Raw genomic sequence first — 26,844 nt, forward strand, 5'->3', positions numbered from 1 at the left:
GTTTTCGAGTTATCGCTTTTGCGCATGCGTACATTCATTGTCAAGCAGCAGAGAGTGCACGCCAAAAACACGTGAAGCCCTAATTAAAAGCCTAGTTATAACTGTTTTTTGTAAGTATAATGAAAACATACTGACTCTAAAACTGATATATTGATTTTTGAACTGTATGCTTTGAGTATATTCGTGTTTTAAGTAAAAGGTCTCTAAAACTCTAGTTATAAATGTAAAAGTTTGAACACTGCTCACTGCTTTTTTACACTTGGCAAAAGTGGTTGGTTTTGTGAATTGGTCGGACTGAGCTGAGTGACGTGACGTGAGTGAATCTACCGCCCAACTACTAGTATAGTAAAGTATTGTATTACCGGACACTATCATATTTCCGGACGCGCATAGTACTGCGTACGAAATCAATTTCGTACCGTAAGACTTCCGCAGTTCAATTTCACAGATCAATTCAAAGAACAAGTTTGCAAAAACAAGGCAAAAAAATCCAACTTTTACCTTATTTTTCTCTAAAATGGCAGAAAATGCTTAAAATATCATATAACATAGTTTTGCATTAACAATTGATCCCAAAATGCCAAATGATCTATTTTCTGATGGCAATACGGACCTAATTTCTGGCCTGATTCGCCGAATTTCAATCTCGTCCGCTCCATCGATCAGATCGTCGACGGCGGCTAGTTCTCGAGGTATGTAGCCTACCCCGGCCGTCCGTGCGCGAGGTAGAGAGCCGTCAACGATCGTCTGCGCATCGATAGAACTTGACTGAGGGTCACGATATGAACGAGCATAAATACTGGAAAGTGCCATATCGAACACGCAATCAAAAAAAAATTAAAAAAATGAAATTAGTTAGCAAACACCAATTTATTACAAAGATCTGCTCAAAATCGATATAAGAAAGCAAACCAAAACTTAGAATTTACTCATGAGACGATATGTCATGAAAAAATCACACCAACTTTTTCTTACACCATTATAATTAAGAATGTTTTTACTCGTCCGTGGAGCGTCCGGAATTATGATGTAATTTGTCACGCACGAAAATAATTGTTTTTCGCGGAGGGGTATGCGGCAAGTGCGGTGCAAAGAAAACGGTTGGAAAATATAAAATAATTTCAACATATTCATAATTTTCAGAATATTTGGAATAGCAAGGTATAATTTTTCTTCATTGTATTTCCTCTAGTTGTCATTTTTAAAGCACTGAAATAAAGGTGTCCGGCAATAGGATACACTGCCATACTACCGAGTACTGTGTCTGCATGCTGCAGCTGCAGAGTGCATTTACTGAGTGTGTTAATAACTGTACAAATCTACATGCATGACATGGTGAATGTGAGTTGTGACTAGACATTTTCCGACATTTCTATGTTATGGATTTACTTTTTAAATAAGAATTCATTCGAAAAATGTGAAAAGATGGGGAAAACTTGCCACCGTCATGACTGTGATTTCATCGTCTTCCCGGTGGGGTCACTCAATCATTAATGGGGACCGCATGACCGTTTAATACCAAAATCCCGGGAAAAGGGGTCAATTTCATGGAACGACCGCGGACGGAAAACTTCTCGAAGTAGTGAAAATAGGGGTGGTCACTCACTGTCCTCGATCTGATGTAAATAGGGGTCAGAAAAAGGGGAGAAACATGATCACGGGAATAGCCAGGCAGCTTCTAGAGAGTAAAAATCATTTACTGATGTAAGGTTACTCATACAAAGCCAGGTCTTCATTTCTATACTGTATGTGTGTAGGCCTACCACCAAAAAACCTGAAACTATTGCCCCAGAGATTTCTACTTTCTCTCTGAAAGATCTAGCATGTCTAGCCCTAGCCTAGGCCTAAATCATGTACATGGGATTCAACTTCATTTCCGACATTTCTACGCTATGGATTTTATTTTTAGACAAGAATTCATAAAAAAATGAGAAAAATATCATGAAAAGAAGGAAGAGACTTGCCCCATGTTTACGCCGCCATCTTGTTTCTATTGTTCTTCACCCACGATACTAACGCTTGCGTCGGGTATCGTGGGTGAAGAACAATAGAAAACAAGATGGCAGTATAAACATTTTTTTTTTCTCTTTTTTTGATGAATTCTTGTCTAAAAATAAAATCCATAGCGTAGAAATGTCGGAAATGAAGTTGTATCCCATGTACATGATTTAGGGCAAGATCTTTTAGAGGGAAAGTAGAAATCTCGGGGGCGAAAGTTTTGGGTTTTTTGGTGGTACACACAAATGTATAGAAAGGAAGACCTGGCTTCGTATGAGAGTAACCTTACATTAGTACATGATTTTTACTCTGTAAAAGCCTTCTGGCTATGTGTGTGTACTGGTATTCGTTGTGTGTAGATTGAAGAACAAGTCGGAAGACGATCTGGCTCGCAATTTGAACTGTAGAAAGTTGATCAGGAGAACAATTGCGCTACTTATTTTTCAATAATGGTTGCCCAAGGTCAGTGGAGGCACAATGCCAATATGCATGCGTGACCCACTAGTTAGGAATCCACTGCCAAACGTGGTTCATAGTGCGAGGTAAGTATACTAATACTAACCTCACAATACATGTGAGTGATCTCCAACCCAATATCAGATCTGAGACTTTTGTAAAGAATTTGGATATCCAATTTCAGAGACAGTCTCCAGTTTGGGAGACCAATTTCCTTTGTAACTTACATTTGCTGCAAAGGGATTAGCTTGGTGGCAAATAAGAATGTGATAAGCAGATTCCTCATGAAAAATTACCCCTTTTCACCGTCTACTTTAAAAATTCATCGTCTACTTTTGTTTTGATATGGATTTTGTTATCATCCACACACAAAACAAGTGGGCTTCTGACCTCAGTGAGATAAAATTTTGGATGGAAAAAAATATGCTTTTGTTGGTGTTTCTTTTGTTGTCCTTTTGCAATATCAGTATATGTATTGCATGCATACATGTAAAGTTTGTGTTCATTGCGTGGCTTCTTTTATTAGAACTGCACAGATATGTGCATGTGTAGACAACATGCTCTGCGCAGACTTGTTTGAATTTATTATTCTTAATTCTTTTTTATCTCTAGACAATTGAAATAAACACAATCAATCAAGATGCCTGCTGCAGTTAAAGACTCGCCAAACAAGGTCTTTGTGAGCAACATTCCTAAGACATGGGACGATGCGAAATTAGAATCATTATTTGTCAAGTTCGGCAAAATATCCCAAGGTAAGAATGAACAATACTAAAGCAAATGGTCTGTTTCTGTCCATGACATATAGACACTTAATCATACGTTTTAAGTGTGCCTCAGCAAACAGGTTTATTTTCTGGAAGGTTCGATTTAGCTTTTCATGAAGTCCAGACATATTCCAATATAAGTACCTTGCATTAGAACACCTCGGCTTTGTCTTAAAACAGGTTGCGACATTTTCCAAATTAATCTAAATTCCTTAATCGCAAATAGACTTATGAGATCGATCTTGGTTTTAGTTTAATTTCCAAATTGAGTTTAATATTTCAAATTGATCTACATTCCTTAATCCCAAATAGACTTTTGAGATCGATCTTAGTTTTATTTTTAGTCTGATTTCAATCTATCGCTGCTGTATCGCAACTCTTTGTAAGACATGCCCCATTTCTCACATTGATTATATGATTATACATATTGATGTGAATTAGCTTTCCGCTACATCCATGTTTATCCATATTTCCTTGTTTCAGACCAGGGGTGTGTTTCATAACAAATCTGCAATGACAGTTTAAAGCTACTGAAATCATTTGATTTTATTGGCTGATAATAAACTTGTGCATTTGATATTATATTGAGTCTTCATGAAACTGGACCCTGATGAAAGTTTTAAAGTTTTATCTCTACGTCTAATCTCTTGCAAAGTAGAGATCTGTATGCATTGACTGTCTGACATGCAGGAAGAGTTAAGTGTATTTATCAATCTTTCAATTGTTTCCTTATCAGTAAACTTGATGAAACACAGAGAGACCGGAGAATCTAGAGGATTTGGCTTCATCACATATGAAAGCGAGGAGGATGCAAATGATGCTATACAGGGAATGAATGGAAAGGTAAGGTCAAAGGTCATAAAGAAACTAACTCTTGGTGATCATGTATTTGTATTCTTCAAATTTGAAATATTTATAAAGTTAGATTAAGAATTATGACATGGATGCTTTACATATCTGAGATCGATTTGAATCTTTGCAAATGTAAGATGAGCTCCAGACTAGAGATTCCACTCTCCACCAATTTGTACTGGTGAAAAGTTTACACTGGGACTCTGGTGAATTTGCCCCCAATGTTGCTCTAAAGAGCCCTTAAAAAGTTTATGATTAAGCAAATTTGGTCTGGTACGCTAAAAAGTAGCCTGTAAAAGAAGTAAATGAACTTTATATCATATGTGTAATAGTACCATTGCTGTATGTGAGAACATTTTGTAACAGGTGCTTATGTCTGCTAGATTAAGAATTATTGTATTGAAGATTTGCTTAGCTGAGATTTATAGGATCAGTCATTCAAAGCTACTTGAAGTGGTCATGTCGATATGTCAACTTTTCCTCTTTTTTCTGGGGGCATACTTTATCAACTGTGTGTTATTATAAGTACTGTATGTTTTTATGATGTTTTTATCTTATCATATTAGACACATGCCAACGAAAAAAGTTGAAAATACTATTTTACACCCCATTCCTTTCTATTTTTTTGCATCCTCAAAATACTGCAATTCTTTTGACAATGATGACATCCCTCAAGATGGTCTCCAGATTTCCACCACTCTTCAAGATGAATGACCTGTAATATTAGTATACCTCGTTTGATTCTATTTTTTCCCCATGTAGGATATTGAAGGAGTGGAGCTGAAAGTAGATGCTGCCCTCAAGTCTCTACACTCAGGAGGAGGAGCCGGTGGTGAAAGGGGAGGCAGAGGGGGCTTCAGAGGAAGAGGAGGCCCAAGGTACGTCACTGGTTTTAATAAGCAAGTTCAGGGGTACTTCTTTGGCTAGTTTTCAAAAAAAAATCTTTCGTTTCCTTTTAGGACATGCAGTTGTCCCTACCTACAATGAACTTTCCTTCTTTTAGGATTCTTCTTTTAGGACATGCAGTTGTCCCATCCTATAAATTACATTTCCTTTCTTTTGTTACAAGTTGTCCCTACCTACCAATGACCTTTCCTATCTTTTAGGACATGCAGTTGTCCCTACCTACAAATGAGCTTTCCTATCTTTTCGGACATGTAGTTGTCCCTACTTTTCATCACAGTGGCGATTGCTACTGTCTACAAACATGATAATTTTGTTTGTCCTGTTTTGTTCAAACTTCCTTTTTATGTGCTCAAATTTTCATTTATATTATAACAACTTTTCATGTTTTGTGGACTTTCTTTCAAAGTTAGCCTGGTCTTCCTTCTTCACGATATGTTTTTTTATGTTTTTATTACAGAGGAAGGGGAGGACCTCTTCTGCGTGGGGGTCCAATGGGGGGCGGGTTCTCCCCAAGAGGCGGACCAAGGGGTGGCTTCATGCCAAGGGGGCGTGGCGGCCCATTCAGAGGAGGTATGGGAGGTGAAGAAGGAGGAAGTCGAGGGCGTGGTCGATTTGATGGACCACCACGAGGCGGACCACCTAGGGGCGGACCAAGGGGTGGTATGAGAGGGTCACCAAGGGGTGCGCCTAGAGGAGCACCCAGGGGGGCACCAAGGGGACGAGGTGGGCCAGGAAGGTGAGTCAAATTTACATGTCTTTTTTTTTTCATGCTTTGACTACAAGCACAGTTTAGTTGTAGATATTTGCCAATTAGATGCGAATTGCAGGTCATCCAGCCTGCCATGGCACAAACTCCCTCAACAACAAAAATAACACACTTTTCAGAATACCAGGCCAGAGGATTGAGAATTGTAAAAAAGTCGTCTGCACTGACTCTTGTCACTCTACCCTGAATCCTGTCTGAAGATTTGGTCAAGGGCCAATGGTATAAAATACAATTGATCATTATCTAACATGCCTTACAATACTTGGTAATCATTTAATCTTTTCAACTGCCGATTCTCTCTGAAATTGCAAATACTAGAATCTTGGATATCTAGCGCCCTCTCTCTCTGCAATGTTTCTATTTTCATTTTAAAGAGGCTCTTTGTTTATATATTTTAAGATTTTTGTGATTGGATATCAGAAAGCCACAGCCAAGCGTATTTCCTAAATTTTCACCCCATTCCATGCTTTTTAATACATTTAATTAAAAAAAAACATGCAAGCACTTTGTCGGACATGTTCAAAATAATTATCAATTAAAAACACCCTATTTATCCTGTAAAACACATTCATATCTTCCACCCCGTAACCGTTGTAGGGCATCCTAATTTCGTAGTGTATTGGAAGTAGTGATAACGTTTGGGGTATTTACCAAACATGATACACGGACTCACTTTGATATTGATATGTATTTTTTGCTTTTCTTTTAGACCACTGATCGACAGACCTCCCATGGAAGAAATGGACCAAGACGCAGGGTTCAACGGGCCCAGGGGAACCAGACCTCTACTTGGTAAAGGTATGACGCTTTGAGCTCAGTCCCATATTAGTGTTTACTTGCTGAAAACTGGGTTGAAATCAACCTTTTTATTGTTGAAAAAAAATCCTTTGAAGAATTCTTTTCAAATGATTTCTGCTACCCTGTTCATATACACCGTTTATGACACAGATTTTTTCACATGGCAATATGCAAAATACTAAGTAAATAAAGTGGAATTTGGGCCTTCTGATGCATTATTCTAAATGGGAATGATTAGAATGGGTATTGGACCAAGTTTAAGGAAGACCACTAGACCAAAAGGCAAATTAGCGAACACTGGTAGTAGACCAAGTGGATTTAGACCACGTGGTATTAGACTATCTGAGAAGCAGACCACCTGCTTTTAGACCAAGTCCTGTATATGCTATACGATAGCCAAATTTATTGTTATATAAATTCCAGAGCCCCTTTTACAAGATCCTGGAGCACCAGATTACCATCAAGCTCGGGAACCCATGGGACATCCCGCCGAGAGAGCCCCAGAAGGATATCGCGGTAGGTTTCATAATGATAAGATATTTCTGTTTGATAAGAATTTTCCTGTAGACAGAAACTTGAATTTCTTATATTTTTCTGTATATGTAGAAATTTTGTGCATTGGTATCTAGTGGTTTTCCCCTCCCATATATTATTTCATTGAATATTTTTTTTAAATCTCTGTCTAGCCAATGATGGCAGTGCTTTGTGTTGTTTTGTGCAGTGTGAACTGGTGATTGTAGTATGGTTTTTATTGTTATTGAAATATTTGTTTACTCTAAAAAAACAAAAGAATATGTACAATAATTATCGTATATCAAATAATAGATACATGTATTAATCATCACATTTTAATACAAAAGTATGGCTGTAATATGTTGGGTGTTAACTTTTAAAATAAAAAATCATTTTTTCACTCCTAAGAATTTTCGTTGATATTTTTCAATAAAACCATGGTTTTTATTCATTGTTCCAACAAGACATAAGAACATGTACAATATATTATGTACAATGATGATGCATCAATATCCTAATTTGTAATCATAAACACATCTTGATTATCTGCAAGATATATCAACAAAAACATGGATTGGATATAGCAAGTTGAATTGAGTATTAAAGTCGCTAATCATTCTGCAAATTTTGGTTGAGACCTAATTTGAATATAGTTCTTGTGTGGTGCAATTTTTTTTTTGTTTTAAGTGATTTTGTCTGCTTTAATGATGGACAGACTCTATTTTGTTTTTTTCAAGGGTTGGGGTAAGATGATAGCATGTCCAATAAAAAAGGAAATTTAGAACCACATTAATTGGGTTTAATTGGCAGTTTTAGATTAATTATTGTACTGTACACCAGTATGATGCTGTTGAAAACTCATTGTTTTCTTTTCATTTTGGGGGAGAAGTGGGGGCTGCTTCAAAAATTATCTGCATGTGGTTAGATATTTGTTGCCTTATAGAAATTTAATGTCTTGCATGTGCTACTGATGAAGATGCAATGTGTAACACTCCATTGTACCAATACTAGAGTTGTATACTTTGTGTATTTTAATTTTTCTCTGTTTATCACGTTATGTATAATGAATTGTAAAAGAAAAATAAATTCAAATCAAAATAAACTGATGACCAGGGCCCCATTGCGTAAAAGTTACCAATTTGGTAACTTTTTGCCATCTAATGGTAACTACCATGGTAATGGTAATCAACAGCCAATCAAAATCAAGGATTCCATGCACAAGATACCATTGGATGGCAAAGCTACCGTAATGGTAATTTTTATGCAATGGGGCCCTGCACAGTGAAATACCGATGCACTTTTCTTAGTGTATTCCCAAATCTTATCAACCTCCCCTTTTCGTTCCTCTGCATTTGTCCATGTTTGATTTCAACCCAAAGATCTGCCCCGGCACAGGCCCGACATGAATCAAGATCGATTGCAGCCGTGGGCCGGCCATGGTCGAAATGGTAACTTTCCTTTTGCAGTGATGGCACACCAACACAAGTTTCTTCCTCAATTGTACTGTTCCAGTTTTCTTCACGTACACATACCCTACTTCAGATTACTATGTTTCCCTCTCTCTACCATTAAAATGTATCGTCTTTCTTATTTCAACAATCTATGCAGTGACTTTGTTCTCAATATGTATGTTTATATCACTGTCCTACATCCCCTAACAACTTAATCCACTTTCCACAAACTGATTTTGGAGCACTGGGGAGCGTTTCATGAAACAAGCAGTAAGTGATTTTCACTGACTAAGTTGCTCTCAGCCAATCAGATGCAAGAATTTGTAGTAGCTTATAACATCTGTTAGTGCAAATCACTGACTCTTTGTTTCATGAAATGCTCCCCTGGATTATCCTACACAATCGGGGACCATCCAGGAGTATGGTGATTACATGAAGGTGATGGCGCCCCTGGAAAATGCAGCAGACTCATTCTAGTTCTGCTGCCTGATTAGTCTATTGACACTCCAAGATGAAGGACACTACTGTTGTTAATATTCATACTTTCTTTTTTCGTATATCATTTCATATTTCGTGTATGTAAAATAGAGTAATAGATTAACTCAGAGTTTTGTTATTGTTGTTGTGTTAGTTGGTGGATACGCCGAAGGGGGACTGCTACCAACACACGAAGCCCAATGGGACAACACTGTCAGCGGAGAGCAGGGTAAAATAGACATGACCCAGTTCTTATGTCATTCTAAATTCATGCAATTTTTCTTTCGAAATGGCAAGAATAATTGGCATTAACGGCGTGTGTATGAGGGTTACATTTATTCAGCCTTTCTCATCGTGACTGTTATGTTATACTTCTAATGGTGCATTTGTGTTTTTTCTCAATTTTTTGCTTTTTTTTTTTTTTTGCTTGCTTTATATTCCATCATATATTCCTGTTTAAGAGGTCCTGTTGGTGTGCGTTTCTGTCTAACTTCATTTTAAAGCTGCTTTAGGTTGAGGGGATAACAGATATGTCAATGATAGCATTAATATTTCCAATTTTGATTTCTTTTCTTTACCTGTTAGGTGGAGGTTATTCCGGAGGTTTGCTACCAACGCATCAAGCACAATGGGACGATGCAACCGAGCAGGGTAAAAGTACCTCTATGAACCATTTCCTATGTCATTCTAATTCATATCATTTTGCTTTAGAAGTGGAAAGAATGCTGGGCATATGCAGCTTGTGTAACCTCTTCATATTCTTAACAATTTTTTTTCTCCAGTCTTGAATGTTTTCATTGTATTGTTGAGTCTTTCTCCATTTGCTTAACAAAAAAATTGCTTCTATCATGTTTTTTTAATTCATGCTGCGTGTTTCTGTCTTCATTTCATATTTGTTTAGTGGAGCCTGTATACAAAGACCACACAAAGACAAGAAAGCAGTCTTTACAGACAGTTTCTTGCAATACCGTTTCAATGTAGATTACAATTCAGCAGAAACCAAAGTTGTAGTCTGTATACATGGGTGGTCCTTTGATACGCAGGTTGCCACTAAAGCAGGAGAGAGAGAGCGTTTCATCAGCTCTTGTTGTCTGACAAGTTGTCAGATCTGACAATGTTGATTCTGATTCAGTGAGAAGCAAGAGGGGCGGGTTTCATCAACATTTGTTGTTTTACAAGTTGTCAGATCTGACAACTTTCCTTGATTTTGATCGGCTGAGAGGCGCTATTACTATTGTAACTGTTGGATCAAACGTCCGACGAGTCCTTTCATGAAACACTCCCCAGATTGTCTGGCTGTTGCTCCATAGAAACTGTATGCTAAATGCAGACTTTGTCGGATAAAACATCCATCAAGCCATGAAACGTTCCCAAATTTGTTTGTAGATTGCATTCCGTTGAGGGGGATGGAGAAAACTGTATAAATCAAACTAATTTGTCAGATTTTGATTTTGTTTTCTGCTTTTGCTAGGTGGCGGATACCCCGAACGAGGTTTACTTCCAACTCGCCAAGCACAGTGGGACGAGGCACCTGTGAGAAGAGAACAGGGTAAAAATATATATATATAATATACCATTTTCACATTGTTCTAATTAATATCATTTTACTTTAGACATTGGAAGAGTACTGGACATAAGCTGTGAACTACAGCAATATAATTATGTATTATATTTTGTATCAAAGATGTACTTAATTATCTGTGCATTTTTGCTTTGCTTCGTGTCATATCGCTTTTTGTGTATTGTTGAATGAAGTTTGCATGGAAATGATCATACTGGGTAATCTAAAATTTTGCTGTGCAGTGACTCATGTTTGCATTCATTGCTGGGTGTCAGTGTATGGGAAAACCTAAAAAATTGGCCATACATGTAAGCTGGACCATCCCTAATTGGGCTTTTTTCATTAAAGATGCAATATTATTATTGTCAGTCCATTTACTTTTATCTGGACAACGTCTATCTGGAATCTGGGGTTTTCAATATATATTTTCTTTCAAACAATGCTTGATCATATCTGTTCATTCCTGAACCTCATTTTGCTACATACATGTATTGGTTCAAAGAAATCTCCGACCATTTGACATAGAATGACATGCTTTATGAATGATAAAACAAAGTCATACACTGTGCAATGAAAGTGAAGTAAATGTGTACGTCTCCTTTGAATACCACTTCAGCGTATAAAGGCAAACGAACAAGGACTATGTATTTAATATAATAGTACACAGGTTATTAGCAGCAGGTTTTTAACAATAACGTAATTGGGGTCTTCCACCAAGGGTAACCCTTTGTAGATCTCAATAGGAGTTCATTTTAATAGGTTACTGGAATGTAGGGGGGTCCAAAGGACATAGCTATTGTATTGCTGGGGGGGGGCTTGGACTGACTTGTTGGGATTAGGATATGACAATAGATTTACATCCTGCTAGATACTGGTTATTCCCCAAAACACAAAGAAATTACTCTGACTCATCCTACACAAGTTATTTTCATGCTATTAGGCCCTCTATTTCCTTCCTTCAAATACAAATTGCCTGTATATCTTTTAGAAAAGGGGGTTGGGTAAATCTCAAGTTGATATCAGTTTCTAATCAGTTAATCACATCTGACAAGACAAAGAAACTATGAAGACTTTGTTACCATGGATACCAAATATCCAAATATTTCCATACAATCGTCCCTTTTGATCTCAATAGAAATGATAAACTTAACATTATTATTAGTACGATAGGAAAATAATACAGGAACCTAGTTGGTTGTTATGTCTTTTTTTTACTAGGAGTGTATGAACATTCCTATTTAATTATGATAGTAGATAACAGTCGATGCTGTTAAATTATTTGGTCAGTAATCTATGATACATTTCCCCCCATATTTTAGAACCCCTCATGCGTGAGAGAGAGGCTAGGGCGCCACCTCAAATGGAGCGTCATGCAGGTAAATAACGCTTGGGAACGTTCATGCACTACTTTCAACTTTCATTCATACTTCACGATTTCTGTACAAGTTATTGTTTACAAGACAGGGTTCCCACAGTCATGGAAAAATTTGTGGTCATGGAAATGTCAGGGAAATTGAAAAATTGTGAAAAGTCATGGAATTGCATTTACCTCTTGGCTATGGCAGCTTTCCAGTTTGTCGTGTCTCGCAACTCTCATACTCTGTGATCATACCGTGCTATCATAATTGGTGTTCGTGATTTCCATTTTTCCTAGTTTTGTGACGTCCCAAATTCTACATAACTCCCGGGACGTCATGGGAAGTCATGGAAGCAGCTATTTAGTCGTGGAAAAGTCGTGGGATTCTGTTTTCAAATTTCTGTGGGAACCCTGCAAGAGAAGAGAAAGGAAGATGCTCAGGAAGGCATCAATTCTTAATTCTCTACCAATTCATGACCATGCTTCAATTGAATTCATTTTTCATCAATCTATTGATTAATTCCATTGTATTAACAAAGTGGTGATGGAAAATAAGTTTGTCTCGGGATTTAGATTTACTAAAAAATGCTTTGGATTCCAAGGACATTAATGCATATGAATATATAATAAAATTATTTGTACAAGACTCGTGTATAAAGGTACCTACAGAATCAAGAACAAGAAAAGAATTATTCCAAAAAAAATTATTATATTTTGTTGGTAATATTACTAGACTAGAAGTACAGCCAACATTCTCTTGTGAAACTGCAGTTAACATTTCGTATCGTTGTTATTCTTCAACACCAGTACTATCATTTTAACATTTTATTGGGTTGTAGTATGTCATATATTAAGAAATTCCTACTTTTCAATCTTATTTCCTTTCATAGTAAACACAAATTTTTTAAATGGGAGAAAATTGCATATTTGGTACGAGTTTAGTACCTCTGTTCTTATTCTTAGTGCTATTGCTGAATCTGTTCACTAATATGTTTTCCATTTTCTACTCTGCTTTCGTCTTGAATTCAGCAGAGCGCCCTCGCTCTTCCTTCCCTCCAGAGCGTGAAGCAGGCTATGGCGGCCGTGGTGGCGCTGGTGCTGCTCCTGCTTCCCAGTATGGAGAAGAGAGCTATGGTAAGTGATTTTGAGACGAACAAAAAAATTATTTAAACTTCAAATTTTTAGAAAAATCAGTTTTATCACAGAACAAAATTCTAATTGATGATATTACTATGCATTTTACTCAATTTAGCCTGTGCTATTTTCAAATTGCACTGCCCATGGAAAGCTTATTACTCCCCCCACTCTCGGCTGTTGAATATGCATTGGAATTAGCATAATAAGCATGGCATCCAGCTAGATGTAGGTTCTTTTTCCAAGCTTTATAATAATATGCTGTACCACATGTTCTTATCTGTGTTGATGTGGTCTTCGGCACGATCGTTTTTCATCTAAAATTTCATGATTCAATTCCACAAAGTTCATGTCAATAAATATGTCATAAGTATGCTAGATTTAGAGCTACAGTGATATAGTGACAATTAATCTTGATTTTAAGAAAGTTCACATAAAATCATTTATGATGTTACTTTAACTTTTAAACATTTGTGCTTGACCGTAAGCAATATTCTGTCCCACCATGAGCTCATGCATGTTGGTGATCTTCAGTGCAGTCATTTTTTTTAGCATACATGTGTCATGTAGGTATAATGTAAATATACCAGATCTTTGATATGGTGACGGTTAACCTTGATTTAAATACTTGGTATTGAAATCATTTTTGTACCTGTAAGTACAAGTTATGATGTTACTTTGATTTCTAACATTAACATTTGACCATCAGGTGGAGCCCGAGGTGGAGGCGCTGGACGTGGTGCCGTCCAGGAGGAGTACGGCCAGCAGAGCCGTGGAGGAGGAGGAGCCTATGACTACGCCGAGTCCAGGCCTGCCAGGGCAGAGTATGGGGCTGCTTCAGCTGCTGCCGCTGATCCGTACCGCTCCAGGGCTCCCTATGGAGCCAACAGTGAACCAACTCCAGCTCGCCAAACCAGAGAAAGGTGAATTATTGATCCATTGTTGTCTTGTTAGAAGAGTGGCGATCAATGTACATTTACCTCTTCTATGGAAAGCGAGCACCATCCTAATTTCTCATCAAGAGATGATGTGCATTGCAGTGGTGCCAACCGTTCCTATCTGCATTGTCGAATGTTTTTTTTTCTTTCTTTTTAATGAAAATATTACAGTCATGCATAAAAATACCTTTTTCCCTAAAGAAATTTTAAATCGTTTCTTCCAACCAAAATACTGCAATTCTTCCTACAGGGTTGGTGTCCCTGTTGATCTCTACTATGAATAGCTGGCAACTCCCTTATCTTTTCATTGAGAGAGCATGACAAAAGGGTACAGGCTGTTGTCAAATGAATGACCACTGACATATTGTCAAACATGCACTTTCTAGCATTGTGAAGTATGGTGTTGGTGAATTTCCATAAGCAGTACTCTTCAATAGATATTTTTCACTCATTCCTTTTATCAGTCTAATTGGAAAAAAGTTAATTGTGCCTTGCATGTATATCTTCCCTGTTTATAAAACTTGTTTATCTTTAGCACGTTCAACTGTTGTGGATTAGTGAAATGTGGTCGGTCGGGAGATTACTAGTAATAGATCTATGAATTAGCATTATAATAATAATAGCAGCATATTTACCCAGGGTAGCCACTTCAGATAAAAAAACTGTTCTCCCAGCGGGCCCTGCTATTATTACCCTGGCTTTAGCACGGCTACCTTGATCGGGCGCTCGAGCATTCGAGGAATTTCTTCCTACCGGGTACCCGGTATTAGAACATAAGGACCCACTAAACAAAGTATTGTGACCCCTTCTCTCATTCCAATACAGTTACGGCGAGCGTGACTACGCGCCTCAAGCTCGAAGCGCCGACCCCTACGGTGCTGCTCCATCGGCTGCAGCATCTCGAGGATACGGAGCCAGGGAGCCTGCCCTCCCCCGTGATGCACCCATGTCCCGTGAAGCACCAAGGGGACGCGACCCAATGGCCGCCCGGGACTACGCCCCTCCTGTCCGTGGCCAGAGGGACTATGCTGAACCGGCTAGGCGGGAAGAGACTGTAGGGGATTACGCCAGGGGAGGCTTTGCAGAGGAAAGACAAGCATCTTCCTTTTCCTCAAGAACCTATGATGAATATGGTAATTATAGTCAACTCTCCATAAGTCAACCTTCTTCAAGTCCAATTATGGCTGAAGTCAGAGCAATTTCAAGACCAGGCCCCGTTACATCCAATGGTAACTTGCATAGAATCCTTGATTTTGATTGGCTTATGATCAGTGTTACTGTGTAAGTTGCCATTGGATGACAAAGTTACCTTAAATTGTAATGAATTCATGCCTTTCTTCATTGGTTCACCCAATGCAATGAAGGATCTTGAAACTCGATTGACAATTGCTTGAAAGATGGAAGTATTTTGACTCGCAAATTTGTAGAAGTATTTTGACTCGCAAATTTGCAGTTGGTCAGTAACAAATTTGCAAGTCAAAATACTTATATCTTTCAAGCAATTGTCAATCAAGGTTTCAAGATCCTTTATTGCATTAGCTGAACCAATGAAGAAAAGCATGAATTCATTGACACCAAAGAATTCAGGAATAAACATGTAAATGGAATTGCTCAAATTGATGAAATCAAACAAAAAAATTTCTTATGTTTTGCCCTCTCTTTTTGATGTATCTACAGCTATTATTCCAGGTACAAATACATTCATAGTTATAAGTAACTATTTTACTAATTTTCTGAGCTGAATGGTTTGTCTTTTCATCTTTCAGAGAAAGCCAGTAGCCGGGGATATGGTGCTGCCTCAGACAGCTATGGCTCTGCCAGGGACCCTGCTGGTAAGTTTCTATTAACCCCCTCCATACCATAAACTCCTCTAAACCACACTTGGGATGAATGGAAAACTGTAGTTTGGGGGAATGAAAGAGTTAAGATGTGATAGAGATCATTTCATGCCATTTGCTTCAATGATAATTGCTCTTGTGAAAAAAAAAAAAACATTGAGCAAACGACAATCCTAGCCATAATGTACCTTGCCCTAATCTTCACAGGTTTCTAAAAATCTATTTTGAAGTTGAAGCAGAAGTGAATATCCCAAAAGCAAATGTGGTCTACAGTAAGAATGCCATGATAAATTTATATATATGTGCACCCATGTATGTGTGCTAACACTTGAAAAAGCAAATGGAAAAAAGGTTTGCTTTGTAGGGAAAAAATAGAATGAAAGGTGAATCGTAATGAGTGGACTCAAACTAAAATTGTTTATCTTTTGTCCACTTTTTGAGGTGAAACATTTTCACAATCAAGTGTTTCAAAACGAAAAAAATATATCTTACCAAAAAAAGAACATAAAAGTAAGATGATTAGTTAATATGTAAGTAGGGAAAAGAAGATTTTTCAAATGTATGAATCCCTTGGTGTCATAACCTATAGAAAATAAAATATGAACGTCGAACAGAAGGGAAGAAAAAATAGGGGTAATACAAGCTTAGTTCTTAGTTGCTTTTGTCGAAAATATGAGTGAATTAGTATCTTATATCTTGAAAATTAAAAATGTTTGGATCATACAGAGTATGTGTATTGAAATTTTATTTACATTTTTGTCAGAAATCTGAAAGACTGATGTCCATGCTATAATTAACTAGATTTCATATGCCATCCACATTCAAGAAATAAAATGAAGATGAAAACTTAGCACATGCTTTGGAGGCATTGACGTGTCTTTTGTAGTGGAAATTATCCAAGAAAAAAATCCTTGGGCTATGAAATGCTTTAAACTAACTCCATAACTTCTCAGTTTTCCAATAGTTTGTAAGATTTGCTAGACACATGCTGTGCATTGGATGAAATGTGAACTGTTTACAAAAAATAATTTTAAGTGCAAACTTCAAGGATAGACCAATAAATTTAGAAACTGTCCTGTATCTAGAAACCACCCCCCCCCCCCTCTGTAAGGAAATAAAAATATATATATGATACTTCTAATGATCAAGATAATAAAATCAATAGAAAATAATTGGAGGATACTGTAATATATTGAATTTTAAGATGCCAAACCAATCATTTTATAGTTCTTGTGAAATGAATTTAAACAATATTCTATTACAATTGAATGATTGGCTTTAATCATGACCGTGGAACTTGACCCGGAGCCTGAAAGGGTACCTGGCAGATTAGTTCCTTGAAACGCTGAGTGCATAGCAACTGCTCTGCTAAATACAAAATAAAATTATTCTGAATTTATATTGTAGAGCGTTTTGAGGCTTCTGATAAGTGTTATATTTTAGCTAGTATAATCATTTAGTATCATTACTTTTGTATAAAAACTGTTTCTCAACCTATGTGCGATATTTCACCTAGTCAGGAGGCCCTTACAGACCACACACAAAAACAAACAATGAAAAGAACAAGAATTGCAACTTATACTTATATGAAAATTGAAGATGCAATCGTTGATCAGCAATGAAGGTGGGCATGAAAGCTAAATTACAAAGCGAAAAGAGACATTGTTAGGTACTGAAAAAGGCACACTGAATTCAATATTAAGAGAGTGATGCAAAGAAACTAAAAAGATCAAAAAGGGTAGTAGACATAGCAATGAGTATGTCTCTTGTGTGCTTGAAACGGGAACAGAAATGGGGATGATGAGAAATATGATTACCAAATATTGCCATTTTTGTTAACTTACAACTTGCATAAGCAGTTTTACATAATAGACTGGTCTTTGTTATTGAAATGCCTTTCAGAATTCTCATTTGTTATATATTACACTTACATGTATCAGTAACTTCACGTAGGATTAAAACTATTGAAAACAGTAAAAGGACAAACAAAATAAAATTCATGTTCCTTGAACAGCATGTCTTTAACTATGAATATATTGTACATATACTCTTCAACGCTGGAAACCTGGCACACATTGAAATGTACTCGACACCATGGACAAAAAAATTGGCCTCCTGCGATAGGTAAATTGACACATCCTCTGATCGTCTTTGCGATTTCCTGACACTGACCTACCCCATGCTTGACCCATGTTGTTTCTCCTAAACTCATACAGGAAGCTCATCCAGTTCAAGATCAGCCTTTTCCTCTCGCGATCAGTACCCAAGTGGGCGTGGCGATCGTGCCGAAAAGCCCGGGTACGGTGACTCTTACAGAACCGCACCCCAATCCTCCTACGGGGGCCGCTCTGCCCCCGCCGATAGAAATGGGGGCGGCCGCCCTTACAGCCGTTACTAGACCAAGAGAAGCCGCTCAAATATCAAGAGAAAATTGAGAGAGAAAAATTCTGACTGCTATGTCAGGCCCTTTTAAAACATCATTGAGGCATTCGTTGAAGAATGATTTGTAAATAGGAATTGCGTTTTTATGCAATGAATTTATTAGAGGGAACGATAATGTTATTGATTAGGTGTTTCACGATGTTCTTATTTGTATGAATATTCCAAAATGAAGTAATGATTGTATTGGACTATGTTTAGATAGTGTTAACATTTAACTGTTCTTAAACAGATTTAAAAGTTCCTTTTTAAAGCTTGATGAGCAATTCCATTTTTCTTTTTTCAAATGTCAAAAAGGTTCTAAAGGCAAAGTAAATTGAATAACGTCATTCTCAAAACCAACGAAACGGTAAAATTGGTATTGAAAAGAAAAATAACTTGAAGAATATGAATGGAGATATCAATGCCACCCCTATAAAACTAAGGTGGAATACATATAAAAGATGTTTGACAATGGAAAAAGTGTATCTGAAAGGAATGAATAGATAAGCTCCACTAACTTGGGCATTGATATTTTTTTGTCAGGTTATGCATTCACCCAAATGGTATTCATAGTAGATATCTGGCGACCTCCAAAAATTGAATTTTCTTCTCGCCTTTGTCTTAAATTGTTGAAAATTACAGAGTGCTGTTGATGAGATGCAATATCATGCTTTTCAACGACAAACAAATAATTGTAATGCATTAATAAAAATAAAAAATGATGTTGAAAAATAAAAGGATTTATATTTGTTAGCAGCTGCTCGTGCCCGAAAAATATAAACCCCCCAAAATAGATTGAGATCCAATATTTTTTGAAGGTTTATTATTTACAAAGGCACAATAATAAAAAAAATAAAACAGAAAATAGGGTTTGGTATTCTGAAGAGTCATGACAAAAAAATGGACAAAGAAACAAGGTTTGTTATTCCTGACATTCATTACTCTGAAAATAAAATAAGGTGTAACAAGCTGTAACTGGGCAATTCCATGAAATAAGTACGTTTGACCCCCTATATGTGGGACCTTCACGAAATTGTGTGTCTGTGATTTTTTCTTTTGACAGTCTGTAATGCTCTCAAATGACCATGACTTTGTCAGTTTATGAAGTGAAGTAAAATTGAGAAAAGTGGGGGCCGGACGTACAAAAAGGTTGATTATTCTATGGAATTGCCCAACTCATAAATGTTGAAAGGGGGGATTTCAAAACTTTGAATTACAAAAGGGAACTGCATACAACAACTACATGTAAAACTTTTCATATGTCTGTATAGCCAGAATACTGGAACTGGACATTTGAGAAAAAAATTACTAAAATGCATCAGTCTTATTACCCCGAGCAAAAAGTCACATATGATGTGTCCAAAATGGTGAAAGAAGACAGATTACAGCTTTTTCACCTAAAAAGTAGTCAAATTTCAGAAAAGCAAATGGACACTTGGTATATTTTGTGCTACTGTAAATTTGTTTATAGGTGTTGTAAATTGAATTAGCAAATCTGTAAACAGTGTATCTTGGCATTATTGCTGTAATTTCTGCTTTATGTAATAATGAGAAATGGGACTTGATAGAAAAGTTTGTTATGACGATCTGTGTACATATGTATTGGTATCTTGATCTGTTTTTAAAGAGGCGTGGTAGTAGAGAAAAAAATTGTCATTCAACCGGAAGAAATATATTAGCATAGAAATGGGAAAAATTGAATCTCAAATGGGAAATACAGAATCTCAAATTTTATTCTAGTACCTGAGAAAAATTGATGACCAGACATGATTTTACAGTAGTTGGAATTTTAATAGCATTATCGTTGTTTGTTCTGTACTTACATGTAAATTAGTAATACCTATGAGTGGATTCATCGATCTAGCATCTTTCCTCATCCCTCTGTTTGACAACCTATTTTACATGTATAGTTTTATATTTTTGTTATTGTACTATTGATTATGTCCAGAAAAAAAAGCATGTTTCAATATCCTGAGGGGAAAATGGAAAGGACAGAAAAAGGAAAAGATGAAAATAATAGATTATACAGAGAGTGTAGAAGTGCACCTAAATCAACGCATGCACACAAAAACACACCCACGATATAAAAAAAAATTAAAAGCATGAAGAAAATTGAAAGTGTTGCAGGGTACATGTATATCCACAAAACACAAAATGAAAGCAAAATGAAAAAGTAAAAGCAAAAGAAAGGAAATTGAAACTAGTGTTTGCAGGTATCTATCACATAAGATGTATGGATTTTACTCTATTTTTATTATTTTTAAGAAAGTGATCATCAAGTAGTTGTTTTTGTAAGTGCTTTGTATTTAATTATGTATCAAACTTTGTATATTGTATTGTCACATTTTAGCTTATTGAAGACTGTATTGATAAACTGATGAAGACGAAGAAAAAAAATGTTTGTTATCTTTCATTATTTTAAACACTCAAGATGATACTAACTTAGCCTGTTGCAATACCAATCAGTACAAAAACATTTATATAGCTTCTTTATTTAACATTAATTACATCAACAATAACAAATACATTTTTGGCAGGATAGTTTACGGGGTCTTTTTCTAGAGAATTTCCCCTCAGTCAGCTTTGCATATATCTGAAAGAAAAGCAGTAACAAAATGAAAAAAAAAATATTGAAATTTTACCCCCCCCCCTTAATAAGAAAGAGGCTAGGATCATGATTGTTAAAAAAATTGCAACAAACTTTGATACCTTGTCAACTCCAGTGAAATATACCCTGCACTCAAGTTAGATTTGGGGGTTTCTAAAGACCTCCTGCTCATACTAAAAATGAAAACCAATGCTTTTGGGGTGAATGTTGTCATGTAAACTAAGGAATTCCTTTGCTATTGCACCTGCACAAAGGAACATTTGCTTTGAAGTTAATTTGTCTATGACGTCCAGGAATTTAGTTTTTCCGGAGCTCCTCGGGCCAAGACACATTGTGTGCAAATTCTATGAAAGAAGTATTTCTCTGGCAGCCTCATGACTTAGAAGTGTCAGCCTTGACTACAAAACATTAATTCACCATTATTGCAGCAGGCTTCATAACTAACTAAATCCATTGACCATGTTTTGTTAGATACTCCTTAAATATGGGGGGAAATGAATGAGAAAAAGAAATACATGTAAAACCCCCTTGTGGGGGTTTTATATCAATTTGCAATCATAAGAAACATTTCTGTAGTAGTGGAATACTCTAAACATGCAATGCATTGTAAATCTACATTGACAATGTTAGCATAGTTTATATCACGCGTACATCGGTACTAGTATGTAGCAGTGAATTTGGTGAACTTGTCATTGCACTCCTGCTTACAAATAGTGTGAGCTTTCTCTATTCAGGATCGCAAGGCATCAAATTCTAATTTTACAAACCCATGTGGTCTGGCTATGTAGTGTAGCCAACAGAAAATAATCCAGGGAGCGTTTCATGAAAGGAAGTGCCAGACATTTTATCAGACAGTTACCATAGTAACAGTGCTTCTCAGCCAATCAAATCAAAGCAAATTGTTGGATCTGACAACTTATCGGACAAAAATGTTGATGAAATGCCCCCTAGTTTTCCTAAAGGTTTATAAAGTAATATTTTTGTCATTTAATAAAAAGGTTAATGTTTACATCTGGTTCTTTTTAAGTTGAAATTCAGGAATGGGGATTTTCATTTTGAAATTCTCTCTGATTGCAAAATGTTCTGACCAGTCCTATTCCTGATAGTTTTTGTTCATTTAGCATACAGCTGTTGAAGTGATAAAAAAAAGAAACATGTTTCAAAATGAATTACAGGTTTGTAAAAGGGTTATACAAAAAGCAAAAAAGGCATTTGTATAGGTGACACAAAAAGCAAAAAGGTATTTGTAAAAGTGGAACAAAAAGCATTGCTGCCCTTAAGCTGTTTGTAAGTTCAGCAAAACTTTAACAAGTTGATGAAAATGTTTTAGGGTACCATGTTCCACTTATTTTTATTCCCATTAACTAAAGTTTAAATCTGATCTTTAAAAAAAAATCAAAAGCATTGAAAGAAAGCCAATTTGGGGAAATTAATTCAGTCATTAAGCTTTCTCAACACTTGATGATATAAACTGCCTTAAAAAGAGAGAGAGAGATAAATGTTTAAAGATTTTACACTACAAGACTTGTGCAGGCTCATGGATAAAAAAGACAGACTGGTTACATGAACCCCCCCCCCCCCCCTTCCAAACAGCACATGTCTATGAATGCAAAAAATTTCTTTGTAATTTTCTTGTAAGAAAAAAAAATTCTTAAAAGACTAAAATGAAAAATCTTGATCATCATAGATTATTCAAATTTTTTGCAATAATCATATTTATCTTCATGATTGCCTCACTACTTGTACTGAAAAAAAAAGTGTGGGGAAAAACTTTGAAAGTCATGAAAGAAAATCTATTTTTTTTTTTGCTGTAATCTTTTTATAATATATGAGCAAACAGCAAAAACTGAAAGAAAAAAACGCTTGTACAATATGTCGTCATTTGGGTTCCAAAGCTTCACATTTAAGCTCCACAGATTTGCACATATTTGCAACGTTGTTTATATAACCCAACTCCAATAATTCAGAAGCCGGAGTGTTTACCGACGAAGAAATGTCAATGAGTGTGTTTATGAAATGTACAAAAGGCAAGTATTTACCTGAAGAGGAGAAAAATGATCACAGAAGGTGAAGTTACATCATCACTCAAGATTACTGATGCAAGAAATTCCGACAAGATAATTCAAGAAGAAAAAAAAAGAAATTCAAGAATGGTGGTGAGTATGAAATAGAGAAAGAGAGGGAATAAAATATTCAAGCTCTCTTATTTTCAGAAAAAAATATAACACAGGAAACACGCTGAAAACTTCAATTCACATGAAATAAATGAAGTTATTTTCAGCAAAATCTGCACACAATAATCTGGGGCAAATAAAATTGATTGAATAGTTTCTATGATGAAACTATTTTCCTAAAAATGTATTGAATTATCTAGAATACTTCAAAAAGAGCAAATGTACATATAAGTTGCTTAATATATTTGAAAAAAAAACAAAATTTTACCCAGTGTAAATGATATTGTGAACTGTGTATTTATGTGGAATATCTGAATCTAAGAAGTCTTAAAATTAGTGTAAATTTTCATAAAATGTCATTTCATTATAGGGGAACAATATATCAAACGTATGGGTAAACAAAGTAACATTTAAATTATGTTTGAAGCACATGGGTTATGGGATTTAAAAGTTTGCTATTATAGCATAAAATCAAACAGCAGACTCATGAATACTTGTGCATGACTGTGCAAACTTTAAATAGCTCTAGAAAACAAATTGACTTGATGTTGCATGTACATGTTAATAATCCTGTACCACTTGAAGGAGGAAATCAAATGTTAACAAAACTATATTTTTCAAAATATAAAAGTTGTTTATACATCTGGGACTTACATGTAATCTAAGTGGGTATCAAATGTAGCGCAACAAGATACTTCATTTTGACATTTAGCTTGCCATTTGCATAAAATACTTGTACCGTCTTCAAAGAGACATGTACACTCATGTACATTGTGAAGTGTGTAGGAGTGCAAATATTGACCTGAATTGACCTTTTAGTTGAAGTTGAAAGGTGTAGCCATTTTCCTTTCAGAATAAAAATGAAGAGTAAGACATGGCTACAATTATACAGACCAAAATTTATCATTCTTCAAGTAAATGGTAACAAAGAAACATCATCATTGGGGAGAAAAAAAGATGTGTAAACTAAACTTATCATCTAAATGCCAAATGTACATGTAAATTTAGCTTTCTGTTTTTAATCAATCTAGACAAGGAAAAGTGTGTTGGTTGTGCATTATAAGCATAAAGGTAAATTTAAAAAAAAATTTTTATCAATTTACAAAGAAATGAAAGGAGGGAAATATACAATGGTGTTTCACTACTTATTGTAATTATTATTTTCATATATCAGATAGAGATACTTTGAACTCAATGTATCGTAATAAATATATTTTGTTTGCTAACAATGTGTAGAGTAGAGTGAAAGTTTCCCACTCACTTTTCAAAATGTAAGATAGAAATGTAACACTTCAAGCTTGGTAACAGTTTAAGCCAAAAAGAAATCTCTAAAAGACCCCTCCCTTTCATGAAATAGAGAATAGAAGATGTTAATTACTGCAGAACATTTTTTTTGAAAAATCACGCTGGGAAATGTGATCTCTAAGAGACAATTTACGGAACATGTCAAAATGAAGACATCGGGGCTTGACTGGTCCCATTGGAACCCAGTTTAATTTGCTCAGAACAGATGCACCGAAGAAAATGTAATGAGGCATCTAAACTGGTTTAGATTAAATAAATTTCATTATTCATATGAGAATATTCCCTTTATATTAATTTTTGAAACTAAAATGACCAAGCTCGAACTATGGATTATGGAAAAGTGATGTGCATGCAGAATTTCTCAATTTTCTTGATTTTATTGTCCTGTAGCATCATATTATTGTACCATTTGGGGCAGGATGACATATTTGATATCAACTTTGCCTTTTGTACAAGTCTTTCCAGTTTCATTTCACTCTAAGCTTGAAACATCATATCGTGAAAATTTAATATTGAAATTTATTACTTCTTATGCAGTTCAGATTTTCATTCATTCTATTAGTGTGCAGGGATCCGTTCAGTCGAACGCCATCTGAACATGGTTAATGAAAATAACCTATGATGACCCACAACTACTAAAATGAGAGTACCGATTTCAATATCTGAAACCCCTTCTATTGACAACCGAGAACAGCCTTGTACAAAGACATACTGAAGCCTGTTAATTTTTGAAATCATTACATGGCTACATAAGGAACATTTGAACATGAGTTCCATTTTGAGTTTGATTTTTTGGCTTGCCTTCATTTCTTGTCTTGTCCTATATGCTGCACAATGTCTTTGTTCAAAGTTGTTCTGCACCTTGTACTGCTGTACTAACATGCATCTTTATTCTGTTTTATTTCGATGATTGAATTTAGGATGACTTGCAGCTGTGGTGTCATTTGAAAGTGGTACAACATTCACTGCTGCCCTGGTGTAGCAGGTTGTCACGTGACCAGTCACCTGACTACCATTGCAAGTCACATGACTGGATAGCAGCTGATCTCTAACAGAGAAAGACGACAGAAGAAGGTAAGTGTTCAGAACTTTCAATGAAGTGCATTCCACAGTGTTTACTTGACAACCCCACCCTCCAACTCCTACGCAATCAGTGATTTGCCACCTAAATGCCCTACACCAAGACTTATGATCAGAGAAGCTCTAAGTACTCTGCTTACACACGCTAAAATTTCCTTAACCCCGTACTATAGGTGGGGCTAAATTGCCATTTAGCCCCACTTATAGTACGGGGTTAAGCTTAGCCCACTTTCTTTTTACACAGCATTTTTGCAAAGTGGGCTAACCCCACCTTTAGTACGGGATTATTTGGCCCTGCAAAAAAGCAGGGTTATCCCAGCAATTGCGGTGCTAAGAGCAATAGTACGGGGTTAAGATCGCTAGTGTAAAACGAAAGTGGGCTAAGCTTAACCCCGTACTATAGGTGGGGCTAAATGGCAAGTACGAGTGAAGTACTTGTACTACGAATGATCGACAAAAACCACTAGTCCGGGGTTAGCGAGTTTCTTGTGTGAATAGCAAGCATTCCTTATCCGTGAATAGCAATAACAGTTTGGCATGTGTGAAGAGGAAAAAAATGGTACGGGTTAAGGATAGTACAGGGTTAGCAATAGTCCGGGGCTAAGAAAATCCTGTGTAAAAAGGGTATAAGTATTGCAAATCTTTTGGCACCAGGTTTTTGAAAATCAGAAGAGGAGTCACAAAATCATGGCTCAAATTTTGGCTGATGAGGTATAAAAAGTAGCAGGTGAAATGGTTGATTGTCTAACTGGGATAATGATCATTAAATGAATTTTAAAAGATAATTAAATGGGATCCTAAATGGTTGTTTGATTACAAATCATTTACCAAATGATTTGGTTAGAAAATAAGCAATCGTGAGTTTACAGTGTTAGATACTTTTGGTTATGTTTACAAGCTATAATCAATACAGGTGCTCTTATCTGTGTTGGCGATTTCCATCTTTCTCAGTTTTCAATTAGTTTTCATTTCACATAGGGTATGTTTCAACAATGACAGTCCATATGTAGATTAATAGTTCATCTTCATTCGAGAGACTTTCTAAATTATTGCTCTCGGCGACATCTGGAGTTTGGCTTAAATTCATTTTAATATATTTTCTTTGCTTCAGTTTGCTGCTGGTTTTGCCAAGGTTCCTGTGGCTCCTGGAGGAATTGGCACCTACGATGAACAAACCTCGGAAGACTAGGATGATGCCACTGCTCAAACTGCTGCAGCACCCAGCGAGAACTATTTTGTTTCTGACCTTCGGAAGTCTGGGCTGTTGCTAATGCCAATGCAGTACCCGCTGCTGCTCCTCGAACTGGTGCCACTTCTTATGACCGGACCATTATGTAAAACTGGAAAGTTGATGTATTGCATTTAAAATTGACATATCAATTTATTGATTTGTTGATGGAAGAAAGGAAGTGTAAAAAAATGTTTCTTTAATAATAAAGCAAGT

The 26,844-nt window shown here is 36.2% G+C and overlaps 1 protein-coding gene across 20 annotated transcripts; it reads left to right on the top strand.

Moving 5' to 3' along the window:
• LOC121429713 (collagen alpha-1(I) chain-like) lies at nt 1-26,844 on the top strand. Of its 20 annotated transcripts, XR_005971960.1 has the most exons (17): nt 1-110; nt 3,067-3,209; nt 3,958-4,064; nt 4,836-4,951; nt 5,437-5,715; nt 6,455-6,543; nt 6,967-7,059; nt 9,139-9,213; nt 9,570-9,635; nt 10,456-10,533; nt 11,865-11,921; nt 12,932-13,036; nt 13,746-13,959; nt 14,800-15,107; nt 15,741-15,806; nt 25,241-25,394; nt 26,512-26,844. XR_005971960.1 is itself a non-coding variant. In XM_041626883.1 (16 exons), the coding sequence occupies exons 2-16, from the start codon at nt 3,095-3,097 to the stop codon at nt 18,208-18,210; spliced, it is 1,950 nt and encodes a 649-aa protein (XP_041482817.1). In that variant the 5' UTR covers nt 1-110; nt 3,067-3,094; the 3' UTR covers nt 18,211-19,606. The 20 variants fall into 20 exon arrangements, 19 of the variants coding, with proteins under 19 accessions (XP_041482817.1, XP_041482819.1, XP_041482837.1 ...); XM_041626883.1 differs by lacking the exons at nt 25,241-25,394; nt 26,512-26,844 and adding an exon at nt 18,029-19,606; XM_041626885.1 differs by lacking the exons at nt 25,241-25,394; nt 26,512-26,844 and adding an exon at nt 18,029-19,606 and having other exon boundaries at nt 12,935-13,036.

Source organism: Lytechinus variegatus, chromosome 16 (assembly GCF_018143015.1).
Source record: "Lytechinus variegatus isolate NC3 chromosome 16, Lvar_3.0, whole genome shotgun sequence".
Classification (NCBI taxonomy): domain Eukaryota; kingdom Metazoa; phylum Echinodermata; class Echinoidea; order Temnopleuroida; family Toxopneustidae; genus Lytechinus; species Lytechinus variegatus.